The sequence below is a fragment of the Tachypleus tridentatus genome, chromosome 13 (genome assembly GCF_004210375.1).
Source record: "Tachypleus tridentatus isolate NWPU-2018 chromosome 13, ASM421037v1, whole genome shotgun sequence".
Classification (NCBI taxonomy): domain Eukaryota; kingdom Metazoa; phylum Arthropoda; class Merostomata; order Xiphosura; family Limulidae; genus Tachypleus; species Tachypleus tridentatus.
The window spans coordinates 130,986,606-131,014,087 of NC_134837.1; the positions used below are offsets into that span (position 1 = coordinate 130,986,606).

Below are 27,482 nucleotides of genomic sequence, written 5' to 3' on the forward strand. Positions count from 1 at the left end.
AATGTTGTGAACAAAATAGTCAATCAAAGTTGTTGTTTTTTTTTTCAGATTTTCTTGTAAAAAAACATTGGCTATTCAGTAGACCTTGTATTTCTTTAATCACATTACAATTAGGCTATCTATTATTATCAATGTATATCTTTAGTATTTAACATATTTCATTTGAAAAACCAGTTCATGAAAACAACTTGGGTATTATTTTCACTTTAAATGTATTATAAGGAACTGATTACCTGTAAAAATTAATTTCCATGCCAGGACCTTAACCTGGAGTGTTTAATTAATTAAGGCAGTACGTTTCCATCTTATCTACCTCAAGTTCAGACAAAATGCAGAAAAGTTTCATTTTGTCTGTCACATAACATTTTTATATCAAGGAAGTGGAAGTAACATGTTACATTCACCATAGAGTCTTTATAAGGAATTTTATGTTTATTCTCTTAACATTTTGAATCACAAGTTGTCACAAATATATACATAAATTTCTTAATTCTAAGAAAATATTAACCACAGATTTTATTGACTTTCCATAGATTGGTGTTGTAGGACGAACAGGAGCAGGAAAATCTTCACTTACTCTCTCTCTGTTCCGAATCATTGAGGCAGCATTTGGATCAATTTATATCGATGAACATGATATTTCAACCATTGGTTTACATGATCTGCGATCAAAACTCGCTGTAATTCCACAGGTAATCATATCATTCTTAAGTTTATATTTACAAGTTTTGTTTATTTTTAAAGAAAAAATCTAAATATTCTTTGATACATTGTTTAACATAACTTAGTTTGTGAACAACATGGGACCTATTGATCTAATTTGGCTGTCCCATCCTCTAACTGAAGTTCAAAAGAAAAAAATTCTTAAAGTCAGCTCTTATAATTCATTTGTTAATCAAGCTTTTTCTTAAATGCACATGGATTCTCTACCTCTTCAACATCTGAAGGCAATTTGTTTCCAAAGCCAACCACCCTGTTAGAAAAATGAAACTGCCTTGGCTGAAGATAACTCCCACCTTGCCAAAATTCCTTTGTGTCTCTTTGTTCTACTATTCTCACTGTTAAATGTAAAAAAAGATGATGCATCAACATTATCAATTCCCTTTATAAACTTAAACATTTTTATCAGATCCTTCTCTATCTCTTCTTTTTTAAAGGGAAAACAATTTGAGAAATTTCAGCCTCTCCTCATATGACAACTCCTCCATTTGAGACATCATTCTGATAACCCTTCTCTGAACCCTTTCCAACAATTCAATGTCTTTTTTAAGGTAAGGAACCAAAGAGTGAACACAGTATTCCAAATGTGGCCTAACCAGTGACCTGTACAATGAAATTATAGCCTCTTTAGACTTGTATTCAGTATTTCTGAAGACGCAACCTAAGATCATGTTTGTTCTCTCAATAATTATGGCACATTGTTTGGATGGCTTAAGAGACTGAGTGACTATTACACCAATATCTTTTTCCTCCATAACACTATCAAGGCTATACCAATCCAAATTATACTTATAATTGAAATTATGATAACCCACATGCATTATCTTGCATTTATTATAATTAAAACCCATTTGCCATTTATTTGTCTAACTCACTAAATGATCTAAACCCTTTAAAAATCAGCAGCATTCTTTTCACAGCTGGTAACACAGCTATTCCTTTATCTGTGGCACTAATGTAAATCAAAAAGAGCAGATATCCTAAGACCGAGCCCTGAGGTACACTAATTCAGTTTGAACTCCATTTGTAACAACCCTCTGCTTTCTTTCATCCAATCATTCTTCTATTTACTAATATATCCCCCCCCATATATCGATATTTTTACAAGCCTTTTTATCACATCTTACTAAATGCTTTCTGAAAATTCAAATACACCAAATCTACACCCTCACACTCATCTACATGGCTTATCCTTCACACCTGTACAGACAATTTTTTAATAAGCCTTTTGGCACCTTGTCAAATCCAGATAAACCAAATCTACACCCTTACCCCTTCATCAACATGTGCAGTAATCTTTTCAAAGAATGTCAAAAGATTCGTGAGCAAGATTTTCTGTTGGTGAAACCATGTTGACTATCCAATAAAATTTTAATCCTTGTGAGAAGACTTTGCAAAGTATCTTTTATCAGACTTTTCAAAACTTTTCCCACAAATGAAGTAAGATGAATGGAGTCTATAATTACTGGAACAATTTTTGATTGCTTCCCTTCTGATATTTTTTCATTTTACTGTTTTGAAGGACCATGAAGTAGTTTTTCATCATATTTTCTGTATTTCTTTAATTTGCTCATGAATTGATTTTGTCTCTTTAATTTTTCAATGCAAATGTACCAGTGGATAACATATTAGCCTCATATGTGAAACAATATAATCAGAATTAAAACTTGAACAAGAATTTTTATGTACTTGCTGCAACTTCAACACTGGAGACACATTGCTGGTTCAGTGATATCTTTATGGACATACAACACCAAATCTTAGAGTTTAATTCTCCATGGTGGACAGGGCACAACATATTGTGTATTTTTGTGCTAAAGTAACAACCTTCCTGCTCTGAATTGGTTTAATAATAAGGCAAGGCTCAACTAATGGAAATAATACATTATAAGTAAACATAATTGTGTGACTGTGAAAATCTTTACTTTTTTATAAGACATTTCATTTTATTCTCTGTTAAGTATACTCTGCACTTTGTATATAAAACAAGACAAGTTTTTTCATAAACATTTCCAGTAACATTTCAAGTCTGGCTGGCTTGTTTGTGATATATTCCACAGATATTCTATACTTATCAATCATGCAGCCTTTCCACAGGCTAGTCTATGTATGGAAGGTTAAATATCAAAATCAAAATGAATCATGGATTAAGTACACTTCCCACATCTCTTCTGCCATCAGTTTCAATACTTTTTAGTACAAGATTTGAAGGATGAATGAAAAGTATACATCTCATCACTTCTCCCCCAAGTTACAGACTAGTAAGTCCCCAGGCTTATAATGCTGAAAACTAACAAACACTTCCAGCTGTTCCCCTATTTTACTTCACCATCAAGACGTAAGCTAAAAGAAACCAAACTTTTGCTGGTCATTTGCTTTAGTGGAATTTAAACTCTCTACATCATGATATACACGTAACATCTATTATGAGACAGTGCGTCATCTCTCTCCTGTGTATTTTTTATCTTATCCTGGTTATTGTTCACTGGATTTAGCATCCATTTTTCTAAGTCTCACAAGGACACTAAGATTCTTTCTAGTAATAAACCTATTGTTTTGACTAGCTGTCTGTGTAAAAGTTCAGGAGTGAGAGGTTAATGACTATCTTTTGGTTTATATAGGCAGCAATTTATTGTGGACCACATAATTCATCTACAAATGTCAATCAGAAGAACCTTTCCCATGAGAAAGCATCTTATTTTTATTTTTTTTTATCATAACGTTTATGACAACATGTGCAATTTTGATATGCTATGGAATCTCCATTATTATGGATTGCATGCCCTTTACCGATTTTTAATTGTGATTATTTAGTAAACATGTCATCCTGGGTCTGTGTGGGATCAACATTAACTTCATACATTGGTAGACTCTGTTTTTTTGCAGATATATGGTTTACTGTTTCAAATTCATGACTTTGTATAGAGGCAAAATGATTAAGATATGTCTAACATTGGATGAAATAACTGAATTTGATTAGTCCATTCCACCATGGTTTGTTACCACATCCCACTTTCATCTTTTATTGAGTTACTTGGATATTCCAGACTGGAAGAACAAAAGTGTCTTTAATGAATACCTTGCAGCCAACTTTCCATTCCTATTTTTCTAGATGGCTTGAATCAGATGACCTTATGGGTTCCTGTCATGGTTTGCTGCAGCTCTGGAGAGCAGCATGAGATTGTCTCTTCAAATTTTGTGCTCACTAATGAGCTACATACAATTTAACTTGCTCTGGATTATAGTATTTAAAAGCACTCTACTCCATCAACTTTTTTAGCTCTTTATTTAAAGGCCCTGGAATTGCTTATTATTTATCTATATGTTTTGGATGTTCAGAAAAGACTGATCCATTCATCATTTTCTTCAATCTCTCCCATTTCTTTACTGCATTCATGGCCATGTTAGAAGCTGGAGTAATGAACTGACTGACATTTCACCAAATCAGTTTCCAACAGCAATATTATAGCCTTGTCTATTCCTTATTTGTATATCGAGTCAGTCATCAAGTGAAGGTTTTGGGATGAGTGATACTTGAATAATCATTTCTCTATTAAAACTACTATTAATAATTGATAATCCTGATTACAAAAGAACCACAAGGACAAATTGTTCTCACAAGGCTTTGCATTGGCAATATTTTTATCCCTCATTGTTTTTGGGTATAAGAAAATGAACTGGCAATGTGTAAAGAGTGTGATATTGAAGTCGCATTTGCCAACATACAGCTTTACTGCCATTATTGTTAGTGGAAAAAGCAGTGACACCATTTTGAACATAGTTTTAATTGTAGTATCCTTTTATATTGTACAGTGTCATTTAGTAATGATTACATTGTATGGATTCATCATATCCTTTTTTAATTCTGTTTAATATTGTACTGTAATACAGTTGTTGAGTGTGTTTTAATCAGAATGATTTTGAAACCTCACCATGTCATTACAATCCATTTCCTACTTATGGTCATGTTTTGTCTGATGAATGCACACCTTGACAAAAGCCATGCAATGTAGTTTCCATTGCAAAGGTAATTCTCTGTAATCCATCTAGTGTATAAGAACTAAACTTCTCAATGCTTGTTTCAACAGTCTGGTTGCACAAAATCTATAATTGCTACATTTGGCAACTTGTCTGGTGTGTGTTACATGAAAAAACATGAACACACATTTTAGTCTACAGCTTCTTGAACTGATATGTTATAGAAGCAGTTTGTATACATGTGATATGCATTGCTTTTCCAGATGAAGATCCTTCTCAGTTATATTGTGTGCTGCTGAATGTGTTTTTTATCATGGATTATTAGTTGTTAGAAAATGCTTCACTTGCATTGGAAAAGACTGTTATGTACCCTTTTTAAACTTGATTAGTTTTCATTTGTATATGCTACCTATGGAATGCCTCACAGTGTTAAAATGTACTTTTGATACATGCCATTTCATCACATGTTATACTGGCTGTGACTTGCTGATTTCCATATTAAAAATTTTCTAATATGATATATTAAACATTAGATGATAAAGCAACTTTTCTCTTTGTATGTTTTATCTTACACACATTTCTTTTATCTTTTTACTTTTTCATAGTACTTGTTTAAAAAACAAAATAACCAATTATTTAGTGAAGTTAGCCTACATGGCTTTCTTCCTGTAATCTACAAACAAAACTAACTGGTTAGCATCCTAAAAGGTGTTGTTGAAATGTTGTCAACTAATTTTTCCTGTAAGCTCATTGTAAAAATAGTATTAAGAAATATTAATACAGTGCCTTACATTTTAACAGCTTAATTTGTTGTATTTCTTTTTACTGTGATTTTCTCTGATGTATTATATCTAAATAATGTAATTCAGTACTCATGTTTTTGGGTGTTTTTATCTATTCTATTTTTTAACTGACCTAAAGAACAGATATAGTTAGTCGAAATGTGGCTTTGATAATTTTGTAACACTGCTTAAATGTTTTGTGTATACATTTTGGATTCCCAAATGTGGACCTGTGTATCGTGCAGGACTGAAATTTCTTAAGTGAACACTTTAGTGTTGTTCATTTTTTTTTCTCTCTCTCTCTTGTAGCCTTTTGCATTTTTTTCTTTTATATATTAGGTAACAAATTTTAAGACTGTTTTCTTGTTCAATAATCAACCCCAGAAGTGGTGTTCAGTGATTTTAAATTTCACATATTTTAGGATTCCTTTTATTTATTTTTTGGTCATTTTAGTTTTTTAACATCATTTGTGTCAATCATTAAATAAAATATGCAAGAACTGTCCAGTTCTGTACTGTAGTGTTTTTTTACATCTATCAGTATTTTGACATGCCTTTTATAGAATATAGTGCTACTATAGATGGCCTTTAATTCATTAAGCTTTACACTACTGAAAGGTAATGTTTGCTCTAGTTAAAATACAAAACCTCTTATACTGCCCAATTTGTTTTTTACCCTACAGTTTATTAGAAATGAACTGTGCAACACCTGGTGGTTTGTAGCATTACTAATAAACAAATGTAGAATAATAATTACTCAAATTATTTTTAAAAAAATTTTTGCAAGGTACAGTTTCAACATATTTCTTCTGATGCTTTTGGACTTGGTAATGATATTATTACTAAATTATTGGTTGTTTGCTTTGTGGGGTGATTATTGTTTTTACAATCATGTTACATTTTTGTTTTTATAAAACTTAATGCTAATAAAAATAAAAATTATCACACCCTAGGATCCTGTGCTGTTTACTGGGACTCTACGTGTCAATATTGACCCAAATAAAGAGTTTACAGATGAACAGTTGTGGAATGCTCTAGAACATTCTCACCTGAAGCCATATGTTATATCACTTTCTGAAAGATTAGAACATCATGTGGCAGAGGGAGGTGAGAATCTGAGGTTAGTTTTTTTATTTATGTCCTCCAGTTAACATTAGCAACATTTATGTTTTGAGATTTTAATAAAATGAAGTATTTTAACGATTACTGAAAAGGAACCACAAAAATAAATACAGAGTTAGGTTTTCTGAAATTTATGGATAATTATAAAAATACATGTAAAATGTTACTGTAAATACCTTTATTATTTTTTGCTTACATTTTACTGTTAATGTTACATGGTGGTATTTGTAAAGTCTGTAACACTTTTCAGCACTTGATTAGATAAATAGGGAAAGTTGGAGTAAAAATGACTTTTTCAGAGTTGTGTGTGCAGTGTTATGGTACATCTTCAACATTACTCTGAACTAAGACATTAAAAATAGCAATATACATACCATATAAAAACAACCAGTAAAGGAATACTGACTTTCATTCAAAGACTTTAAAATGTTTTAAGTAGCAAATGAAGCAGAGTGGTTAATTTTCTTCATTGCAGACTTGAATATATGTGTATTAAAAGATTTTCTTGTGAATATAATTATCTGTAATTTTTTTTACTGAAAAAAAAACACGAAATAAGTATTTACTCTTGGTAAGACTATGGCTGTTAGATGTCAACTGTTGTCACAATTAGTAGCCAGTATGATCACCTAAGTCTTCAGTTGTTACTTAGTTATTGATATTAATCCATAGATAATAGTTACTAACTAGCTTTGACTAATAATATTCTGCTGTCTTCTTTGAAGACTAGAAAATGTCATGGTTGTGGCCATTATTCTTTATTAGGCATTAATGAAATAACTATATGTTTGTAAGTAATTAATAATTAGATTTAGGTGATCACATGTGCCCTTAACCATGATAATGGTCAGTTAAAGATGTATTAAAGTGAAACATAATGGTAAACACAATATATTGATAATAAGGTTTTACTTAAAATAGATAAACCTTATACATTCCACAACACCTGGTATGAGAATAAGTAGTAATATGTAAAAGACAGAATGTTTAGAATTATTTTGATTACTTGTTAGTGTTTATTTTGATTACTTGTTAGTGTTGGACAGAGACAGTTGATCTGTCTTGCTCGAGCCTTACTCAGGAAAACTAAAGTCTTGGTCCTGGATGAAGCTACAGCAGCTGTTGACCTGGACACTGACAGACTGATCCAGAACACAATCAGGAATGAATTTAGTCAGTGTACTATCATCACCATTGCTCATCGACTCAATACAATCATGGATTATGACAGGTTGGGAAAAACATATATTAAAAAGTTTCTGAGTGTTTTATAAACTCAATGAACCACATTACGTTTAGAAAGCTCAAACAAACTTAAGTATCATCACCATGTGAAAAAGCAAAGAAAAAAAAGAAAACATATTACAATATTCTTGGCCTGGCATGGTCGGTTGGTTAAGGCATTTAAGGGTCACAGATTCAAATCCCCGTCACGCCAAACGTGCTCGCCCTTTCAGCCACTCAGGCATTATAATGTGATGGTTAATCCCACTATTCGTTGGTAAAAGAGTATTCCAAGAATTGGCAGTGGATGGTAATGACTAGCTGCCTTCCCTCTAGTCTTACACTGCTAAATTAGGGATAGCTAGTGCAGCTAGCCCTCAAGTAGCTTTGCACAAAATTCAAACCAAACCAAACAAACCACAATATTCTTTCTAGTACAGGACATTAGTTATGTGTTCTTATTCATTGGAAAATTAAAATAACTTAGATACTTCTATTTATTTGGGCTTTCAATAAACAGAAAAAACTATCCTCTTTATCTCTACTTAAGATACTGTTGTAGACAGTAATAACTGAAACTAGGAGCATCTAAAAATAAAGTTAGTGTTTTATTCTGTAATTTTCATAGTTTATAATGCAATAAAGAATACTTTTGGTCACATTATATAAGAATGGATAATTCCTTAAAAGTGTATTCTATCCCCCTACCATGAATTCCTTCCCATGATTAACCAAGAGTGCACCATTTCATGAATAACATTTTTAATGTTACTTTGAGAGCTGGGCAACACAAAACATTTGTGTCACCCAACTGATGTAGCTTGCATGATGTAACAGAATTTTGCAAACAATAATGTTTTGCCACACAGTAAAAACACTTCAGTTTCATTCAAGTAGTAGAAACAAGTAGTGTAATATATCAGTTTTGTACGAAGAGCAGCAGACTGAAAACATGCTGATTCAAGTAAGTGTAATTTACAAACAATGATGGAAATCTTTCCAACATTCTATGCCAATCTGGAGCTGAAGTCAGACAAGTTTGCTCTTTGATTTCTCATTTACTGGTATTATCACATAATGATGGGTCAGTATCTTTAAAAAATTAAACATTTCTAAATCTTATTTAATTCTTATTCATTTTTAAAATGAGATAAAAATGTTCAAAGACACTTTATACTTTAAAATTTACATGCTAACCCATGAATGTAAGTTAATATACAATACGACAGTGATAATTAATAAGCTCTTAGTAAAATTATAAACAGAAGATGGAGAAGAATAAAAGAATTGTTAGCTGTTCAGTATTGTATAACAGCACTTTAAGTTTCTGTTAATATAAATAATGCAATGCAACTGATATCAGGTCAATCTTTTAGCATTTATTTCAGATTCTTATAAATATCATTTATTGATCAATTGTTTTTAAAGGGAAAAAAATCAGTAGTTCTTCTATTTAAATCATCAATCTTATATGATAACATAAAACTAGCACTGAGATGGTTATATTTTATAAGGCTATTAAAATACAGAATGTTAGGCAGTTGACAGGAACACACAAATTTATGTTAAACTAAATAACAGTACTTTTGTTTTAATTACTATTATTTCTTATTGTAATTTTTATGTTAGGGTTATCATCATGGATCAAGGAAAAATTATTGAAACAGGTCCTCCAAAAAATCTTCTAGCAGAAACAGGGTCAGTGTTTTATGGCATGGCTAGAGATGCAGGATTGGCTTGACGGAGGATCTATGGATAAATAAACTTAATGAGTTAACTCAACACGTGTATTTCTTTTAATATCATGTGTAAATGATCTTGAAAATATAAAATTACATGAAAAGGTAAGATTTAGCAGCAAGGTTTTTCTTCAGGCACATGGAGAAAGTTCTTAATTATTTATTGAATGCTTTGATTCTGAGATGTTGAAAACCTAATGGAGTTAATTAATAACATAAGGTAGAAATGATAAAAGCAAAATAAAACTAAACATTCGTTGAGGCTAAATACCAAGTTAAAAATACCTTCAGGTTGGTGCACCTAGTGTGGGCTCTATAAACAGAATAACCTTAATCTCTCTGTGGTACATTCTCAATTTTTCTTGTTCCAAATATAATGTTTTTAATAAACAGTTATTATTCATGTTAAGATTATTTTTTTTGTAGTAAGTAAGGCTACTCATTTTTCAACCAAGAACATGCAGTGTTCTTTAATTTTGAATAAGAAATGGCCTTTTTCTGTAAACAGATAGTCATTTTACACTTATTTGTAATATTTCTTCTTGCTTAATACTTTGTATTTGTCATATAATATGTGTGCCATTGGTATGGTTGTTGTCATGTAACTTGTGTGCCATTCGTTTGATAGTTTTTCAGTTTAGGTGGACCAGATGAATAGAAATTGAATATTAGCAGTATTATCTCCCCTTGGAATATGGTACTCTGTGTTATCCTTTTTTTTCCCTTCTTTCCATCTTCAATTTTTGTTTTTGTCAGAAAGAATAACCCATATCTTTTTTAGTTTTTTCTTGTTTCTTTATTCACATATAATGTCTTGTGTAGCCAGACATAATAATAATATAGGAAGATTTGTTACTTAAATCCATGAAATTATAGTAGAAAATCATTACAGCATCATATACCTTTAACATGCCCAGAATGATATCAGAGCAAGATAGCCTCGATGTAATATATATTTGTTTATAACAGTGAATCTAATGTCCAATACCACAAAGATTTCATGCATAATTTTTAACTCCTTCAGATTATTATGGAATAGCAATCCCTCCCAAATTTGAAATGAAAAGCAAAATCTTTTGTAAGTATTGTGGATGTGTTGGCAAATATTTCCATTAATACATGCAATATTTGGAGCCTTCTGTAACAGCTTCTGTTCTAAACTAATTTTGGATGCTCTCATCACTGAGAAGGAGTCTACCAAAACAACTAACATGCTAGTCCAAGGTATCTCACATTCTGCATATAATTTCACTAACTTATTGTATAACAACCAAGCATTAACAGTGTTGACTTCAAAGCTTCCAGGTGTCTTCTTAGTGAATTTATACAGAAGTAACATTTGGTAGTCCATAGAAATCAGAAACCTTTTAACCTGTGGAACATTATTATGCTTGAGAGAGGCTAGTCATAAATCCTTGGTCAGCTCATGTTTATTGAATAATTCTGACCACGTTTGTTGGATTTCCTGGAAACATGATTTTGCCTTCCTCTCATCCTCCATTTCTGATATCGAAATTTTCCCTGAGGAAGTTTTATGTTATATGTACAATAATTAATTATATCACAAAAATACATATTTATTGCAAACATAGAATGGTACAAAATATAAAAATCAGGCATATTGGTTTGTAGTTAGAGGCCTTGAGCTTGGTCATGGAGTTATGTACCAGTACTGATTCTGGAACTGCATTCAGAGAACTACTTTTATAAATGAAATAAGATAGGTTAGACTGTACTATCTGATAATTTAACTTTACAGGTTGTGAGGATATAAAGACATAATGTTTATAATCTTTTTAATACTCTTCAAAGAATTTTATCCCTAACTTTCATTTTAGAAAGTGAAGTATTTTAATATGCAGTCTATAATAACAGAAATATTTTAGGTTTTAAGTAAATCTGTCCACATGTTGTATATCAGTATTGTTAACCTTTAATTAATATTCAACAATAAATCATTAAATATTTATTCAACAGGTACAGCTTAAGCTAATCATAAATATTATTTAGAACTCTGTAATATACAATAACTTAAAAGGAAAAGACAAATTTTGTATAAAACTGTATAACAGCTGACCCTTCATTTTTAATTTTCATATGCATCTTTGTGGCAAAAGTGATTTAATGCTAATTTTGCTATCTGTTGTTATAGTTTGTCAGTTCTAAGTTAGCATCAAGCCAGAACTATATTTTAGGTGGTAATAATACAATTTAACTTACACACATAGCACATACTTAAATGTTGTAATTTCAGGATTTTTCAAAAAAGAAATGGAGTACATATTCTTTACAGGTTACTTACTTACAGTTTTCTTAGATATATTTATGTCAGATATATTGTAATCTCTCTTATTTGTTCAGCATTTCTAGAAAAAAATTCACTTTAATTAAAGGTAATAAAAAATGCTGAGTAAACAACTTTTAGTGATTCTTGTTTACAAAATCTTTAGACATACAAAATGGAGAGGTTTTGGTTGTATATGTTAACCCTATTTTAACAGTGCTTACACAGAAGTAAAGATTTATTATTTGTTCAGTTGTAATTGTTTAACATACTTTAGCCATGTTTATATGGAAGTTGTGATATTACAGTTGTTATTTTTTATCATACATTAGTCATGCTTATATGGAAGTTGTGACATTTCAGTTGTAACTGTTTGTCATACTCTAGCAGTGTTTATACAAGTTACTAGGTTTTAGTTGTTTTTGTTAACCATGTTTTAGATACAGAAATCATGAGTCCTTGCCTAATTGTACAATATATTATTATACAATAATAGTGCATTTTCTTGTTCAGTCTCTACATAGAGAAACAATAGTTATTATTGAATAGTTTTATGTCAGGCAAAAAATACTGATGTAACAATATCAGTAACATAATGTTCTGAATACTAGTTATGAATAATTAATTATGTTAACATTAGTAATCACTGCTTCATGTTTAGTATAATATCAACAGCTTTCAGCCTTTATCTGAAATTTATTTTCAAAATTCCTGAAATGTTAAAAAGTTTTGGTGTACCAGAAATGAGCAGAATATTTGTTTTTTGTAACCTGAGAAATTCTGTAATTAAACAAGAGAAATCCTGTATGAACTGATTCATTATAATAAACGATGGTTTGCTCAACATTATACTTACATAAAAAACCCACTTCATGCATGCTAAGTTCAATTTAGAATGAGGTCAGATAACATGTTTTGAATTCTTTATAGCAAAATTTTTCTAGAGAAAAGTATGTTTACTGAATGTTAAACAAAATACATACTTCAAACATGTGACAAGTACCAAGATAGGTAGTGATGAGCATGTTATAAGAGAATGATTTTGAGTATAGAAATCAACAAGTGACATTCTCAGCTAATATAAAGTTGTAATAGAATGGCATGCATCAGATTACATTTTTATATTGTTTGACACTTTGTTAGTAGTGTTATGCCATCAAAAATTGATTACTCTTGGGAAGTGAATTTTATTTTATATTTCTACATAAAATTTTGGATTGAGAATTTCAAACATGGGAATCTACCTTCTAATAGTATTGATAATATGGATTAAGATGGGGACCAAGACAATTCAGAAAGAGACCTATAAGAAGTCATACCTCCCAAATGTTGTAAGCGAAGTTTAGTGTCTTGAAACAGGTGAGAATCCAGGAACAATGAAGTAAGTGCCAAAAGCCACCTGTTTTGGTCAGCAATATACAACATAAGAAAGATCTATATATTGAAATGAAGCAACATGCTATGGGTTCACCATGATGAAGCTTCTAGCCATACTTTTGTTTCAACTGACACACACTTCAAGAACATATCCACCAAGTGGCCAGACATACAGCATCTATGGACTTCTTTAATCAAACTGTTGAAATAAGTAATGGGAAATCATCATTCTTATACATTTTACAAAGTATGAAAACCTTGCAGGTGGAGTTGCTTTGAACATAGTTTTATAATACAGTCTTTAGCAATGGAAAATACACTGCAAGACTATTCTTGAGATAAATGGTCATCAGAAAGAGCAAGACTGGACATGATAATATTGACTCTAATGACACTGTGAGGCTTCAAAATCATATTAATTTTATGTAGTCAACCTTCTGTTTGGTTAAATTATGTTTCTATTAATACATCATTTATATTTTACATGAAAATAAATGTTCTTTCTAAAATACAATACAATAGCAACAGAATTAAGTTTAAACAAGATTCTTGTTGTATGATACTGCTTGCCATATACTCAGAACAAAAATAACACAACTATATATTTATGACAAGTGAAAAACTAAGAAATAATTCTAAATATTTTAGTGAAGAATTTATTCATGAAATTGTAGAATGTTTGACATTAAGTTACTAAAAAAACTTGTAACTAAATTCAAATGTTAAATGTCTGAAAAAAAATTTTTTTTTTAAACTCAGAAAACATTACCGATTTAGTTGTGATGTCATTATTGAAATTGATGTACACAAAACCTTTATAAATGTGATCACCATAAAACTTTTCACCTATTGATAAGTTGGGTCTTTATTGATATCTAATCACTTCATAAGATGATTCTGTTCACTCACTGTTTTTGAATCCGTGGAAATAACATAATTAATATCCTTGAGAAAGTTGTCTAGCACATGTCATGATTTAGTATGTTCATGTCCTATTATGAAATTTCATGACAGCTTTATTGCCAGAATAATCTTTATATAATAATATTTTACTTTAAAAACATATCAGATGATAAACTCATTGTTTCTCAAAAGAATGGCAAAAATACCCATAAAAAGAGTAAAATAATGATAAAACATTTTAATATTTATAAGTAATGTAGTTTTGTTATAAATGTTTCAACATCAAATTTAATTTCCTTTTCTCATTTAATTATTTTGTGTAAGTAAATTTTGTAGAAATAACTAGTGCATCAATCATAATATTTATTAGTTGTTAATGAATCTAATTAGAAAGATAAACTGCAAAGTTAATTGATTTAGTGCAATATCAGATATGTTTCTACATACCAGAGGTATTGAATCAATTAAATGAGGTTGTTCGTGCACAATGATTCTGAAAAACAAAAATCTTCAGATGATTACAGATGTAAGGTCCTGGACAATACAACTTAATTAAAACTTCTTCATTTGTAATAAAACCTCACTATTTGTGAAGGCAACCATTTGCACAGTGTATTAAATGTTGCAAATTACGTTTGTGATATAAAATATATGTGTTCATACTGAAAAAGAAATCCCATAACTTACAGATTGACAATTGATAGCACGTTTTGTCAGTCATGCTAGCAAACAATATAGGATGTCAACAAGTAGAATTTTTGTCTTTGAGTGTATAGGCAGCTTCTATACTTTTCACTTATACAGCTGGTATCACATCTTATTAGTCATGCTTAACAGATCACATAAAATGTCTACAAGTAGAATGATTCATATCTTTAACTGTGGAATCAGTTGCTCTACCTTTCATTTATACACAAATCTTTCTATTTTTTACATAGCAGGTGACATTTTGGGTTTCTATTTGTCCTAGCTATATCAAACACCAGCTTTTCACTCTCTTATGGTACAGATTAAAATATAAAACATTTTTGCTTGTACTGTTATTAGTACAAACCTGTTTTATATTACAATCTATGTCACCACATTGGAAGAAAACATTTGTGCTAAATATAGCTGAAAAGCTAAACACCCCAAAACTATATTTCATAGAAAGATGAGAAAGTTTTGAGTGTGAAAGAAACTGATGCCTGTGTTAATTATCTATATTACATCTAAAATAATTTTTTCTTGAAAAAAATTAAAATCAAAACACTAGAAGTTGATAAAATATGTATTTTCCAAGAATTAACTCAAAGATCTTATTTTTACTTCTTAAAAATGTTATTTTATCATCCAACGTACATTATGTTTGTTCAAAATATTTCTAACAACCTTATATTTGCTTACTATTTGACTCAATGTAACCTCAATAAATTTTGTTAAGTTGTAAATTCACAGTAAAACTTCAGTAATTTGCTCTTGTAAAAGATAATCTGGGGTACTTTCTATTTCATCAGAACATTTCTCATTTACTGTTATAATGAAAGATAAAATTAGTTAATATTTTAGAATATCTGAAATTTAATTATTAAAAGACTTTCTTAATTGAAGTAAAAACAGTAGTTGATGTATTTACAAGTAAAAAAATATATCCAATCCTGCTGTTAAAAACTTCTTAAGTTTATTAAAATCTCATCAAAAGCTTTATATCGAATTATAAAACTAATTTAGAACACCCATCTTGTTAAAATTAGGCTACTGACACATATATCAAATGTTTAACTGGTATTTAGGTATATTTAAAAATATTTGTTATTTCAATATGATATGTAGATTTCATATCTACAAAACTTTTAAATATTTTGAAGTTCTGATGTGGACCATACTAAATATGATTGAGGCTATGTGCTAAATTCAAATTCCTGTAGAAGGTTCAGTTAAGTCATTTAATTTACTGTTTTGTGAGATAATTATATTGTACTCTACTTTGTTGAGAATTGTTTTATGACTGACTGTCACACAAAGCAGAGATTATTCTAACTTGATGTTGCAATTCAATTTTTGTTTGGTCAGTTACAAAACTGTGTAGGCACCTGTACATGGTGAGGGGACCTCCCAGGGAAGGTACTGTTCTTTCAGTTTACCTCTTCTGGGATCTGAACATACACCACGTGTTTGCTGTGCATGGCAACCTGTGAAGGGGAGGCAAGAATCCTGTGGTTGAGAGTTCCAACCCTAACACACCACTTTGGCATTGAATTCCTGTAGACAGGTGGCCTTGGGGTGCCCCCTTGGGTCAGTTGGCTGGTTCATTTAGGCTAGGATCAACCAAGTACCAGTGTTGGATGTTCTCAACAGGTTTTGTGGACATTGTATCTGATGCTGGTGTTTGGGTATAGTGCTCATGAAACCCTGGCATTGCTGCAGTGTCCTTGTTTGACATTGTAGTGGATCCCCTCATAGGGCTCCATGGTGGGTATGGCCAGTGGGCACCAAAATTTTCTTTTTTTATTATGGATCCTCCAAATAAAATCTTAATTAAAATAGTGAAAAACAGTCCATAGGTCTTGTCTTGAAGATTCTGAGCAGCAATCTTAAACATCTCTAACACCTGTTGTACCTCATTTTCTTATCCTACATTCTCTTTCAGACAAACATTCAGGGTAAATGTCTCCCTTTTTCATTCAGAAAGGACTAGAGGGACTTGATGGCTCTCCAAAGTCAGTATAGAAGCTTCGATCTGGTGACATATTGGTGGAAACCCACATCTCAACACAGCAAACTCCTCTTGCATTCCAAGGCAATTGAGGTTACACCTCATGCTACTTTGAATTCATCACAAGGAGTTATTGTTGACAGGGATCTGAAGAACATTCTTGAGTCAGAGATTCTCGCTGCTTTCTCTATTCAAGGAGTTTCTGTAGTGAGGCATATCTCCACTTGCAAAGATAGAATTATGATGGCGACCAAATCCTCATTCTGACATTTACATCACCACTTCTACCTACCACCATCAAGGCAAGTTATCTTAATTGCAGGGTACAACTGTACATTACAAACCCTTTCTGATGTTTCCAGTGTCAATGGTTTGATCATTCAAAGACGTTATGTTGTGGTTCCTTGACATGTGTTTGATGCGGTGGCAAGGACCATGATGCCTATGAGTGGGAAACAGATCCTCATTGCATCTATTGCAATGGCTCTCACCCGTATTACTTTCGTTTCAACCCTGAATAGTTGAAAGAAAAAGAGATGCAGCATTTGAAACGATTCATCACATTACTTAACCTGAGGCTTGAAAGTTGCTGTCCACCACTTCATCTCAGATGTATGCTGCTGCTCTTCGTTCCACTACCACAGTGGGAGTGCAGGCAGATCTCTCTGTGCCTCCAAAAGAATTGTTCTCAAATCAAATGAAAAGTCTTTTGACCTCCATGGTTAAAAAAGTTGATGAATCCACTCCAACAAATTCCAAGATCCACTTCCTTTGGTTCCAGGTACAGACATTTCCTCGGATACATCCTCTTCTCCCACCCCAAGATGCAAAACGATGATTCGTTGATGTTCTCAGTCACTGGAATTCCCTTCCAACAGCAAAGACTTGCCCAGTCGACCCAGGGCAAGATCCATGGAGGTCGATAAATATCCCTTGAATAAGGACAGTAAGGAAAAAAAGATGTGGTAGTAAACAGAAGGGTTCTCCACCCAATTTGCCTACATGTAAATAAAAATGTCGAGGTTTACGTTCTAATCTGGATCACATCAAAACACTGATTGCTTCCTACCATCCTGTATGTCTTTCTTTACAGGAAACATTTCTGAAACCTACCGATACAGTCACCTTTTGCTGGTTTTCTTTGTACAGAAATGACAGGCCGTGTGATGGACGAGTGCATGTAGGAGAGCACTGTTGGTTGATTAGCCCTGTTTTTACGAGAGCACCAACATTGTCGTGCAGATTCCTTCAAAAAATCTGAGTTTATTCTCATTTAGGCGTACATGGCCGATATCTTCAATTCACTCAATCAACAGATGCAGGGCAGTGGAGTTAACATCATCGAAGCGGAATAAAACCTGAAGGCTTTTCAAAAAGCTACCATTATGGAAACGACGAACAGAGAATGATAACTTCGCAAACTTTCCCCTGCTAGACGACTGTGTAAGTAAAATCGAAGATGTGTCTGAAATCTGAGACATTTCTGTACCCGGGGAACTGAAGCAAGCAATTGCCATGCACTGAGATGAGCTCGCAAAGTCTCTCGACGGATACTTCCCCATTAGAGAGTCATATCCAGCATGGGTGAGACAGACGTTCACGTTTAGTGTTGCGACAGCGGATGTCAATAATGAATACCTCAACGGAATCATTGAACTTCATCAGAGCCAGGTTCAAAAGCTTCAAAACAACAATGCTCTCAACATTTTGGTGTCATCAAATCGTAGCGTACCCTCTTATTGCTAAGAAAACCCTTGAAATACTCATACCGTTTGTTACAACGTATCTTTGCGAGCAATCATTTTTGATGATGGTAGGCATGAAAACGAAGAAAAGGAACAGACTTTGTTGCGAAACTGATATGAGAGTGGCACTTGCCAAGGTGAAGCCGTGCATTTCTGAACTTGTCTCTGAAAGGCAACAGCAAAAGTCACATTGATTTGCAGTAAATATTCATTGAGTTATGTTTTTGTTTTTGTGTGAAATTCATGTTTTGTTGGTTTTGTTCTTTGAACACAGTGATATTGTATGCAACTAATGCATGGTTCATTTTGTGCACTAATAAAATACCTACTTATGTTTTGAATTTGAAAAAATTATATTTTATTTTTCCAATTACGAAGGGTTCAGTGAATGCAAGTACGAAGCTTCCGGAGTTCAGTACCTCCAACAAGGTTAAGAACCACTAATTTATATCAATGACTTAGATGAAGGAATTAGCAACAGATTATTCAAATTTACTGATGACATTAAAGTTTTGTGGATTGTTGGCTGAGAGGAGGATGCTGCTGCCTTACAGAAGAATTTGGATTAATTGGTGATTTAGGTGAATATATGGCAGATGTATTTTATTTATAATAATTGCAAGGTAATACATGTGGGGTATCACAATTTGAATTATGAATATGATTTCAATAGGAATAACCGTAAGAGTGTTATGGAAGAAAAAGGTGTTCTGTATGATCAGTCTTTTAAGCCATCTGAGCAATATGCTCTTGCCAGTGACAAAATTAATAGGATTTTAAGTTGTATCTATAGAAATAGTAAATACAGATGTAAAGAGGTTATAATGTTATTCTATAAGTAATCAGTTAGGCCACATTTAATGTACTATGTTTAGTTTTGGTCTCGTTACCTAAGAAAGGACAGTGAATTATTTAAAAGGATTTAGAGGATGGCTGTTAGAATGATACTTGGGATGGAAATATCGTACAAAACAGGTTAAGATTTCTGAACTTGTTTACTCTTAAAGAAAGAAGAGTTTAAGATTCTAAAGAAAAATGATATTGTCAATGCATCACCTATTTAGTGATGAGAATGGTAGGACTAGTTGACATAAATATAAATCTTTACAGGAGTAATCTTCAGCTAAGACAGATTTATTTTTGTGACAAGATGATTAACCTAAGGAATGAGTTCTCTTCATACATGATAGATATGGGAAAACTTCATAAATACATGAATGATTAAGCCAGGTTTTGAGTGTTATTTTAAGTTTTTAGTTGAATTTTGTGCGTAGGACAGCCTAGATAAACCATAAGGTCCCTTGCTGTACGCTAATGTTACATTACATTATTCTTCAATTTTCACGTCACAGTGCGATAGAATACTACTATTATTTGATCCACCTTTCTACCTTTTAATATTCAGAGAAGGGTACAATGTAATACCAATGAATAGTAAAATAAAAAACATTATACATACTTTTATAAAATAATAGAGAATGAAATAAAAATAAAACAGAATATTTCTTGCTAGAGTAATTTTACAAAATTATCATTAAAAAGGATCATTACACATACAACTGTCACATGCACAAGCTTGAGATATTACAACTTGTAAACATATTCTACTCACCAATCATTTTAAAAGAAATCAAAGTTTTGACACACCTATTTTCAGCTCTTTTGACAGCGGGACGCGAATAATGAACCCTTCAGGTACGCTAACACCAGGACGTGCTCTTTCAGTAAAGAAAGAAAGAAAGCGCGAGAATATTATGTTAGCCTTGATTTTGTTTGTCTACTGTTAATTATACATTTGTGGTGAAATTTTGAAAAGTATCTTAGGTAAAGACAAATAAAATGGCCAAAAACATTCATTTCTTAGTTCTTGTTGTTTGATTAGTTTAATTCACTCTGAAAAATGAATTTCTTCTGCAATATATTGTATAATTCACATAAACACCTAGATACATTTATAGCATTTACTAAAAAGTGTAGCTGATAGTCTTTGATACAACTAGACGTGCAAAATAAAATCTAAAAGCAAAATAATCGTATGAAATACAAAATAAAGAAGCTTTATGGATATTTAATTTTGATAAGTGTACAAGTCAAAAATACAATATATAAAATACAATCCAAATATTGAAGCATAACAGGAAGATAATTTTGTTCAAGGTAAGTGGAATACGACATTATTTGAATGTTATTATGTTTTGACTAAAGGTTAGAGAGCAACCTAAATATTCAACTATGAATGATAAACATTTTTAAGAAAGAGGATTACATGATTTTTTGTTGTAAATACAATAATATATTTCTATATTATCAAATGGAACGATATTTTTCAAATATTTCATAATTCATTAATTGGTCAGGGGGTTAGGACGCTAGTCCCATAATCTGAGGGTTGCGTGGTCGAATCTCCATCACACATACTCGCTCTTTCGTTTGTAAGAAGTGTTATAAAGTCATGGTAAATCCCACTATTTATTCTTAAAATAGTAGCCCTACAGTCGTCGGTGGGTCTTTAACTGTTATATTAAGAACGGCTAGGGGAAATAGTCCTCGTATAGCTCAGCGCTAAATTCAAACAAAAAAAGTGTTTATTAACTGACATTTTCTGATCAGGCTACTCTTTTACCAACGAATAGTGGGATTGACTGTGACATTATAACGCCCCCACGGCTGGAAGGGCGAGCATGTTTAGTGCGACCGGGATTCAAACCCGCGACCCTCGGATTACGAGTCGAACGCCTTTACACACTTGGCTATGCCAGGCCCCAAATCATTGAAAGTTGACTGACAGTAAAAAGAAAAACAAAAAGCTGTTGTAAAATGTCATTATCAAGATATAGTAGAACTACTTGCAACAAAATGGTACAAATACGCTGGTACTTGACAAGAAGATCCCAGTCTACATTTTAAGCAGGTTACTGTCATATACTGTTTCTTGCTATTATGGGTAACCTCATTAAAATCTGAATCAGATGTTCAAAGCTCCAACATAACGAAATAAACTGAGCAATATGAGCCGAAATGATATATTATAGTGCCACTAATACACAAAATAACTCGCTTTCAATATCAGTAGTGGTAGTATGTATGTGAATGAAAAATTACGAAAGGATATTCTGATCTTTGGCTTTTCCAGATGTTATTGTTGCTGTGGACATTAGTAAAGATAATGCGTACTTTTTACACTATCATATACTGTTACGTTTGGTTCTGGTTTCAGTTTAATGGATGGTAATTGTCTTCCAACATGTACTAAGATTGAAGAAGAGGTGATTTATCAGTTTAAGTAACATATAGACTTATCAGATCTCAATAGTATCGAACACGTTTGGAAGAAAAATCGCATGCATTCAAACGACTCTGAACATTAAAGATTCTCTGAACACATCTTTCTCAGTAGTTGGGGAAAACCCAATGTATTAACAGCACTGATTTTAAACATGCAACATCTGTTTGATATTGTACACGTAAATAAATAAGAGTCACGTGTTTCAATACCATTAAAATACACATTATTATTAAATAAACTATGGATAATGGGTTACAGATATAACTATAACTGTATTCTCGTGCTTAATAATTGCATGAATTCTTTAAACACGTGTATTCAGTTATAATGTTTCGAACCATGAAACGTAGTTCTTCACATGAAGCCACATGTAACAACATAATACGTCATATAAAGGCGGAAATCTCAAATTAATACCTTGCTTGAAATTAGATCTATCAACATTGTATCTCGTAAGAAGACAGATATATGAATATAGTACCACACGTGAAAGCAAATGTTTCCAATTGCAGTGTGAGTACAGAAACCAAATTTGAAGCGCAAAAAATGAACACAGAATCCTACGGTTGAGTTTAAAGATAATTGGATGTTGAGGCCAGATACTCTCCCACCCCAATATCATCAAATGATTAATCTCTGTGTTCCACATACTTCAGTAACAAAGAACTTGAATATAGCATGTAACTTACCATAAACCAGTAAGACAGATCGAAATGAGTGCTACCCCTTCTATCCACCAAGGATGTCTTAAAACTGTTGATTTTGAAGCCGAGGGGAGCGTAACCTTTGGAACCGCTTCAGTTGGATCTAAGAATAGAGTCGTATTTAAAACGTACTCTACCGATTTCGTTTAACAGAAAAAAAACCTTTAAATGTAAGTTAACAATAATAGTTATGTGTATAATTATTTGAGCCCAACAATAATCTTGATATAACTTATTTAAAATTTTAATTCAATAAATACGATATTTCTTCATGACCCACTTGAAATAAAAATGTATCTCAGAACGGCTGGTATGGCTGAGCCCATCGAGGTGAATCTAACCCCTGGTTTTAGCATTGTAAATGCGTAGACGTACCGCTGTAAAAGCGGGAAGCTATTTTGGTAGACATGGCGTTAATTAAAGACGTTTCTTTTGGTCTTCTTAGTAATGACGTGAAGCACACAGGTGTGTGATAGAGATACCAGTATGTTTGTTTGTTATTCAGTTTCGCGAAAAGTTCGAGATGGCTTCTAGCGCTTGCTGTTCCTAATTTTGAAATAGTATACTTAAGGAAACACAGTTATTAAATACCATTTGTCTGATTGTTGGAGCTCATCTTAAAACCGTATAAGGGGATTGACCATTATATTAAAATCCCTAACTTGTACCACTATTTTTCTTCTTACTAGAAACCCATAATACACCACTAGTAACGTTTGTTTGTTTGTTTTTCAATTTCAAGAAAAGTTACACGAGGACTGTATGCGCCAGCCATCCCTAATTTAACAACGTAAGACCAGAGAGAAGGCAACTAGTTATGACCGCCCAAGCCCAACATTTGGGTAACTCTATTACAAAGGAATAGAAAGATTGACCGTCACTTTATAACGCTGTCACTGAAAGATCGAGCATGTCTGGTGTGACGGGGTTCGATCCCGTGACCTACAGATTAGGAGTCGAGAGTCATACCAGTAAAGAAAGATTTGTATAAAATTATTATTACTTTCATTATAAGATAATGTTAAACAAACTACTGATTTATACCTCACTGTGTACTAGAATCAACAAGTAGACATTTTAAAATATATTTGAAATTTCAATGGTATCTTAATACGAAAATAGTGGTGCCAAGTAACATTCAGTCGTATAACTTAATACAATTATCTAAACATAGAATTTTTGAGTAAATGTTTTTATAGTGTTAGAAGTCAGTCTCTTAAAACCAAACATTGGAAAATCTCTGTTTAGAGAGCCGGCATGGAAAGGTGGGTTAAGGCGTTCGACTCATAATTCGAAGATCGCCGGTTGAATCCCCGTCGCCCTTTCAGCCGTGGGATCGTTAATGATGTGATGGTCAACCCCACTATTCTTTGGTAAATGAGTAGCCCAAGAGTTGCAATGGGTGGTAACGACTAGTTGCCTTCCCTCTAGTCTTACACTGTTAATTTAGGGACAGCTGGTGCAAATAGCCCTTCGTATAGCTTTGCTTGAAATTAAAAACAAACAAATCATAAGAGGATAAAGTAAATACTAGAGTAATAACCACAAAACTTGTATCACACCAATATTAAAACAAAAACAAACAACTGTGTGAAAAAACAATGCTCTAGTGAACAAGAATTAGTGACAAGTTTACAAACCTATAACCCTTAAATCTGGATATAGATTCCTTCTGGTTGATGTGCAACTGTTTATTTCAGGAAAACTCTGTACAATAACCTAAAGTTATGTTAAGGTCTGTTTTCCAAGAAATGATCTAACATTTGATGAGAAAAACATGCACCAGAAGGATTATGTATTGTATTACTACAACAAACATGGTGCCAACAACATTGATATATTAAATACATTATTTACTGGTATATTAACAGCAGCTTAGAACTAATGTGAACATATGGGCTTGTAGCTGATATTTTATAATAAGAAACAACTGTATGGTATGTGATATTTTTGCCTCCTCTTATCACTAGAATGTCTCATTGGCACTTATCTAAGATAAATTGATTCATCACTTGTGGAATAAAGAATGGTTTGATAAAATATCTATGTCTAAAACAAACAGGATTTATTTATACAAACCAACTGTGGTTTAGTGCAGCAGCTATGTAATATTAGTTATAAATACCATATAACTGATTCTTTGACTCTGAACCTGTACAATAACAACATGGTTTAACACAGTAATTCATAAAACATTATTATAGTCACTCATGACGAGAAACCCACTTGAAGTAAAAATTTATCTCAGGATAAAGCACTTTTTGTAAGCCCGATGATGACGTAAGAAGGTCGAAACGTTGTTCTGTAATTTATTAGTGTGTGTCAAATGCCAGCTGCCCTGAGATGCATTTTTACTTCAAGTGAGTTTCTTGTCATCACGTATTTGATGCATCGTTTGTTAGGTGTTAAAATATGCTACAATAATTATCTGATACATAGTTTAATTTTCTGAATTAGGGCACAATGAACTTCCAGTCAGTTTCTTTGATAGCACGGACTTGACTGACTGTTCATTTCTAGTCTGTATACTAAGAGTTATAATTACCAACAGAATGATTTCAAGCCAAAAACCGACTAATGTAGATCATCCAACTATCAATAACAACATTTATCTCCATTTATTGGCACTGATAAAGTTTCATCTTATCTGAAGAGCTCGCAGAATTGGACTAAATTTGTTGGACAGAAAAAAGTCAGTTCAGAATCACTTCGTTAAAGGTTACAATGTGTACAAGTAAGAACTAGGGTCACTCAGTACGTTCCATCTGCAGGAAACCATTGCTGATGTGTCATCACCAACGCCTTTGTTAATGTGTGGTTGGAGGCAATATATGTATATAGTGTCAGCTATTGTTTTGTGGAAAGACAGAGCTTTGACTGTTGAACGATAAGTTTTATTTATTTTTAAACATTCTGAATGGATATTTAGAATTTTCCAAACTCCTGATTTGGTTTAAAATATGCGCAAGCCCCCACGAGGCTGTCCTGCGCGAATTTAACAGTGACAGACTAGAGGGGGCGGTACCTAGTCAACACCACCCACCAGCTTCTTTTTACCGACGAACAGTGGGATTGACCGAAAGTTTATAACATCCTGGCACCTGAAAGAGTGAGCATATGTGGTAGGACATAACAACCCGCAGTTTGTGATTAAATGCCCTAACCACCAGTACTCCAAGGCGCAGATTGAATTTGTTCGGGGCAAAAGGTGTCGAACCAGGAATCGTAGGATTCATGGTTTAGGCACGTAACCACGTGGTCAGGTACGACCCCGTTGTTTAGATGTTGGTAGTTTCCTACAATCGTCTGGTTGTGACGAAACTTTCAAACTTGATTCATTCTATTAGAGATGTTGGAAGAAAGGGTTAAATTTGACCTCTCGAAAGAAATAATAAAGTTGTGAAGTTTCGGCAACCTAAAGAATGTTACACGTAACAGATATTAAATGATTAGTAAAGTTCCAGTGGTGGTACCAAACTAATATGAAATATCTTTACTTTAATATAGATTCCTCACTAAAACCTATTAATGCGACTGTACCAAAAGATTTTTTTTGTAAATTAAAATAATTAAATTAAAATAATCGATACACAATTTAAAACATATTTTTAATTGAGGCCTCAACGTCATTACCAGGAGTGGGTTGCACGAGACGATGGTATCATATATTTAAAGGTGTAACGTCGAAACACAGTCAACTATTTAGAAGCGATAAATTGACCGTAATAAAATGTTTGTGACCATTTTATTGGTGTGTTACTTGTGATTCTAGCACTTTGCACAGTTCACACTTGTTTGTTGATATCGCTACACAATACGCTCGCCGATCCTAATTTTTTGAACTGAAAAACTACGAGAAAGGCAGTCAGCCAACAATATTCATCGGCAACTCTGGGCTACTTTAATCGAATAATGGGACTTGAACGTCATTTTTTTTAGCGCATACATGGCCCAAAGATTCGGGGTACGTTTTTGCATCAACGAAACTCAAACCATGGATCCTCAGATTCATAATCCGGACACTAGTCACTGAGCCACGCTTGATCCTTTTCTCGAATGATCTTTCTTTCTAGCGGGCAGAGTTTGATCAGCGTGCCAGACAGTGTATCCAAAGATTCGTGGTTTGCGACCTGCCACATCAATACAATATGCACCTTGGGAGCATGATGAGTTATAGATGTATTAGTCAAACCATACTGTTTGATTACAGTTGTGCAAGAGTTGTCGGTGGGTGCTGTTCACTAACTGCCTTCCCTCCAGTCTCTCAATTCAAATTTCAGGACATCTAGCGAATACGCTAGATTACAAGTCGCATGCCTTAACACGCTTGTTCAGTGTTACTAGAGTTAATTCAAGGGCGTGTCATCGGTTATAAACCTGTGGGGGTGGAGATCATAATTATTGCTATAGTCTTCAACAAAAGAACTTGTCTCAACCGAAAGTTAGTCTGGGTTTTTCTACACAATATCTTTTATGATCACGTTAAACTTCAACTTCTCATATAGAAATGAAACGGCGGCACGAAGCGGAAATCGTTGAGACAGTTTTAACTTTGACCTAATCTTTAATAGAAAATCTTTACTGTGACGCCACCTTTCTCGAATGTCATGTTGTCCCGAAATATTTTATCTTTGGCCCAATCTCTACTGAGAAATCTTTATCATGGCGCCACCTTTCTCGAATGCAGTGTTGACCTGAGACAATTTTATCTTTGACTCAATTTCTGACAGAAAATTTTTATTGTGGCGCCACCTTTCTCGGATGTAATGTTGTCCACATTAACTCCCTCATAGAAATATAGTACTTTGATTCTTATATCCGATTTCGCGATCGTGCCAAATGGTCAAGATGCGGTTAGAAATTTATGCAAAACGGTTTTTGCATATAAATTTCTCAACAAGTGGGTTTCTCGACATCACTGAT

General features: G+C 32.8%; 1 protein-coding gene and 1 long non-coding RNA gene across 6 annotated transcripts in view; one reads left to right on the forward strand and one right to left on the reverse strand.

Moving 5' to 3' along the window:
• Nucleotides 1-12,691, forward strand: part of LOC143240279 (multidrug resistance-associated protein 1-like) — an 88,241-nt gene extending 75,550 nt beyond the window's left edge. For all 5 annotated transcript variants that reach the window (XM_076482470.1, XM_076482473.1, XM_076482472.1 and 2 more), the window contains 4 exons: nucleotides 534-692; nucleotides 6,434-6,600; nucleotides 7,639-7,833; nucleotides 9,456-12,691. In XM_076482470.1, the coding sequence (XP_076338585.1) occupies nucleotides 534-692; nucleotides 6,434-6,600; nucleotides 7,639-7,833; nucleotides 9,456-9,567 (633 nt within the window). In that variant the 3' untranslated portion in view covers nucleotides 9,568-12,691. The remainder of the gene's footprint in view (nucleotides 1-533; nucleotides 693-6,433; nucleotides 6,601-7,638; nucleotides 7,834-9,455) is intronic.
• LOC143240281 (uncharacterized) lies at nucleotides 9,449-22,925 on the reverse strand. Its single transcript, XR_013021691.1, has 4 exons — nucleotides 22,840-22,925; nucleotides 22,545-22,662; nucleotides 20,217-20,287; nucleotides 9,449-9,575 (listed from the first exon to the last, which is right to left on the reverse strand). It is a non-coding gene; the product is annotated as an uncharacterized LOC143240281 (long non-coding RNA).
• Between the last annotated feature and the right edge of the window lie 4,557 nt (nucleotides 22,926-27,482).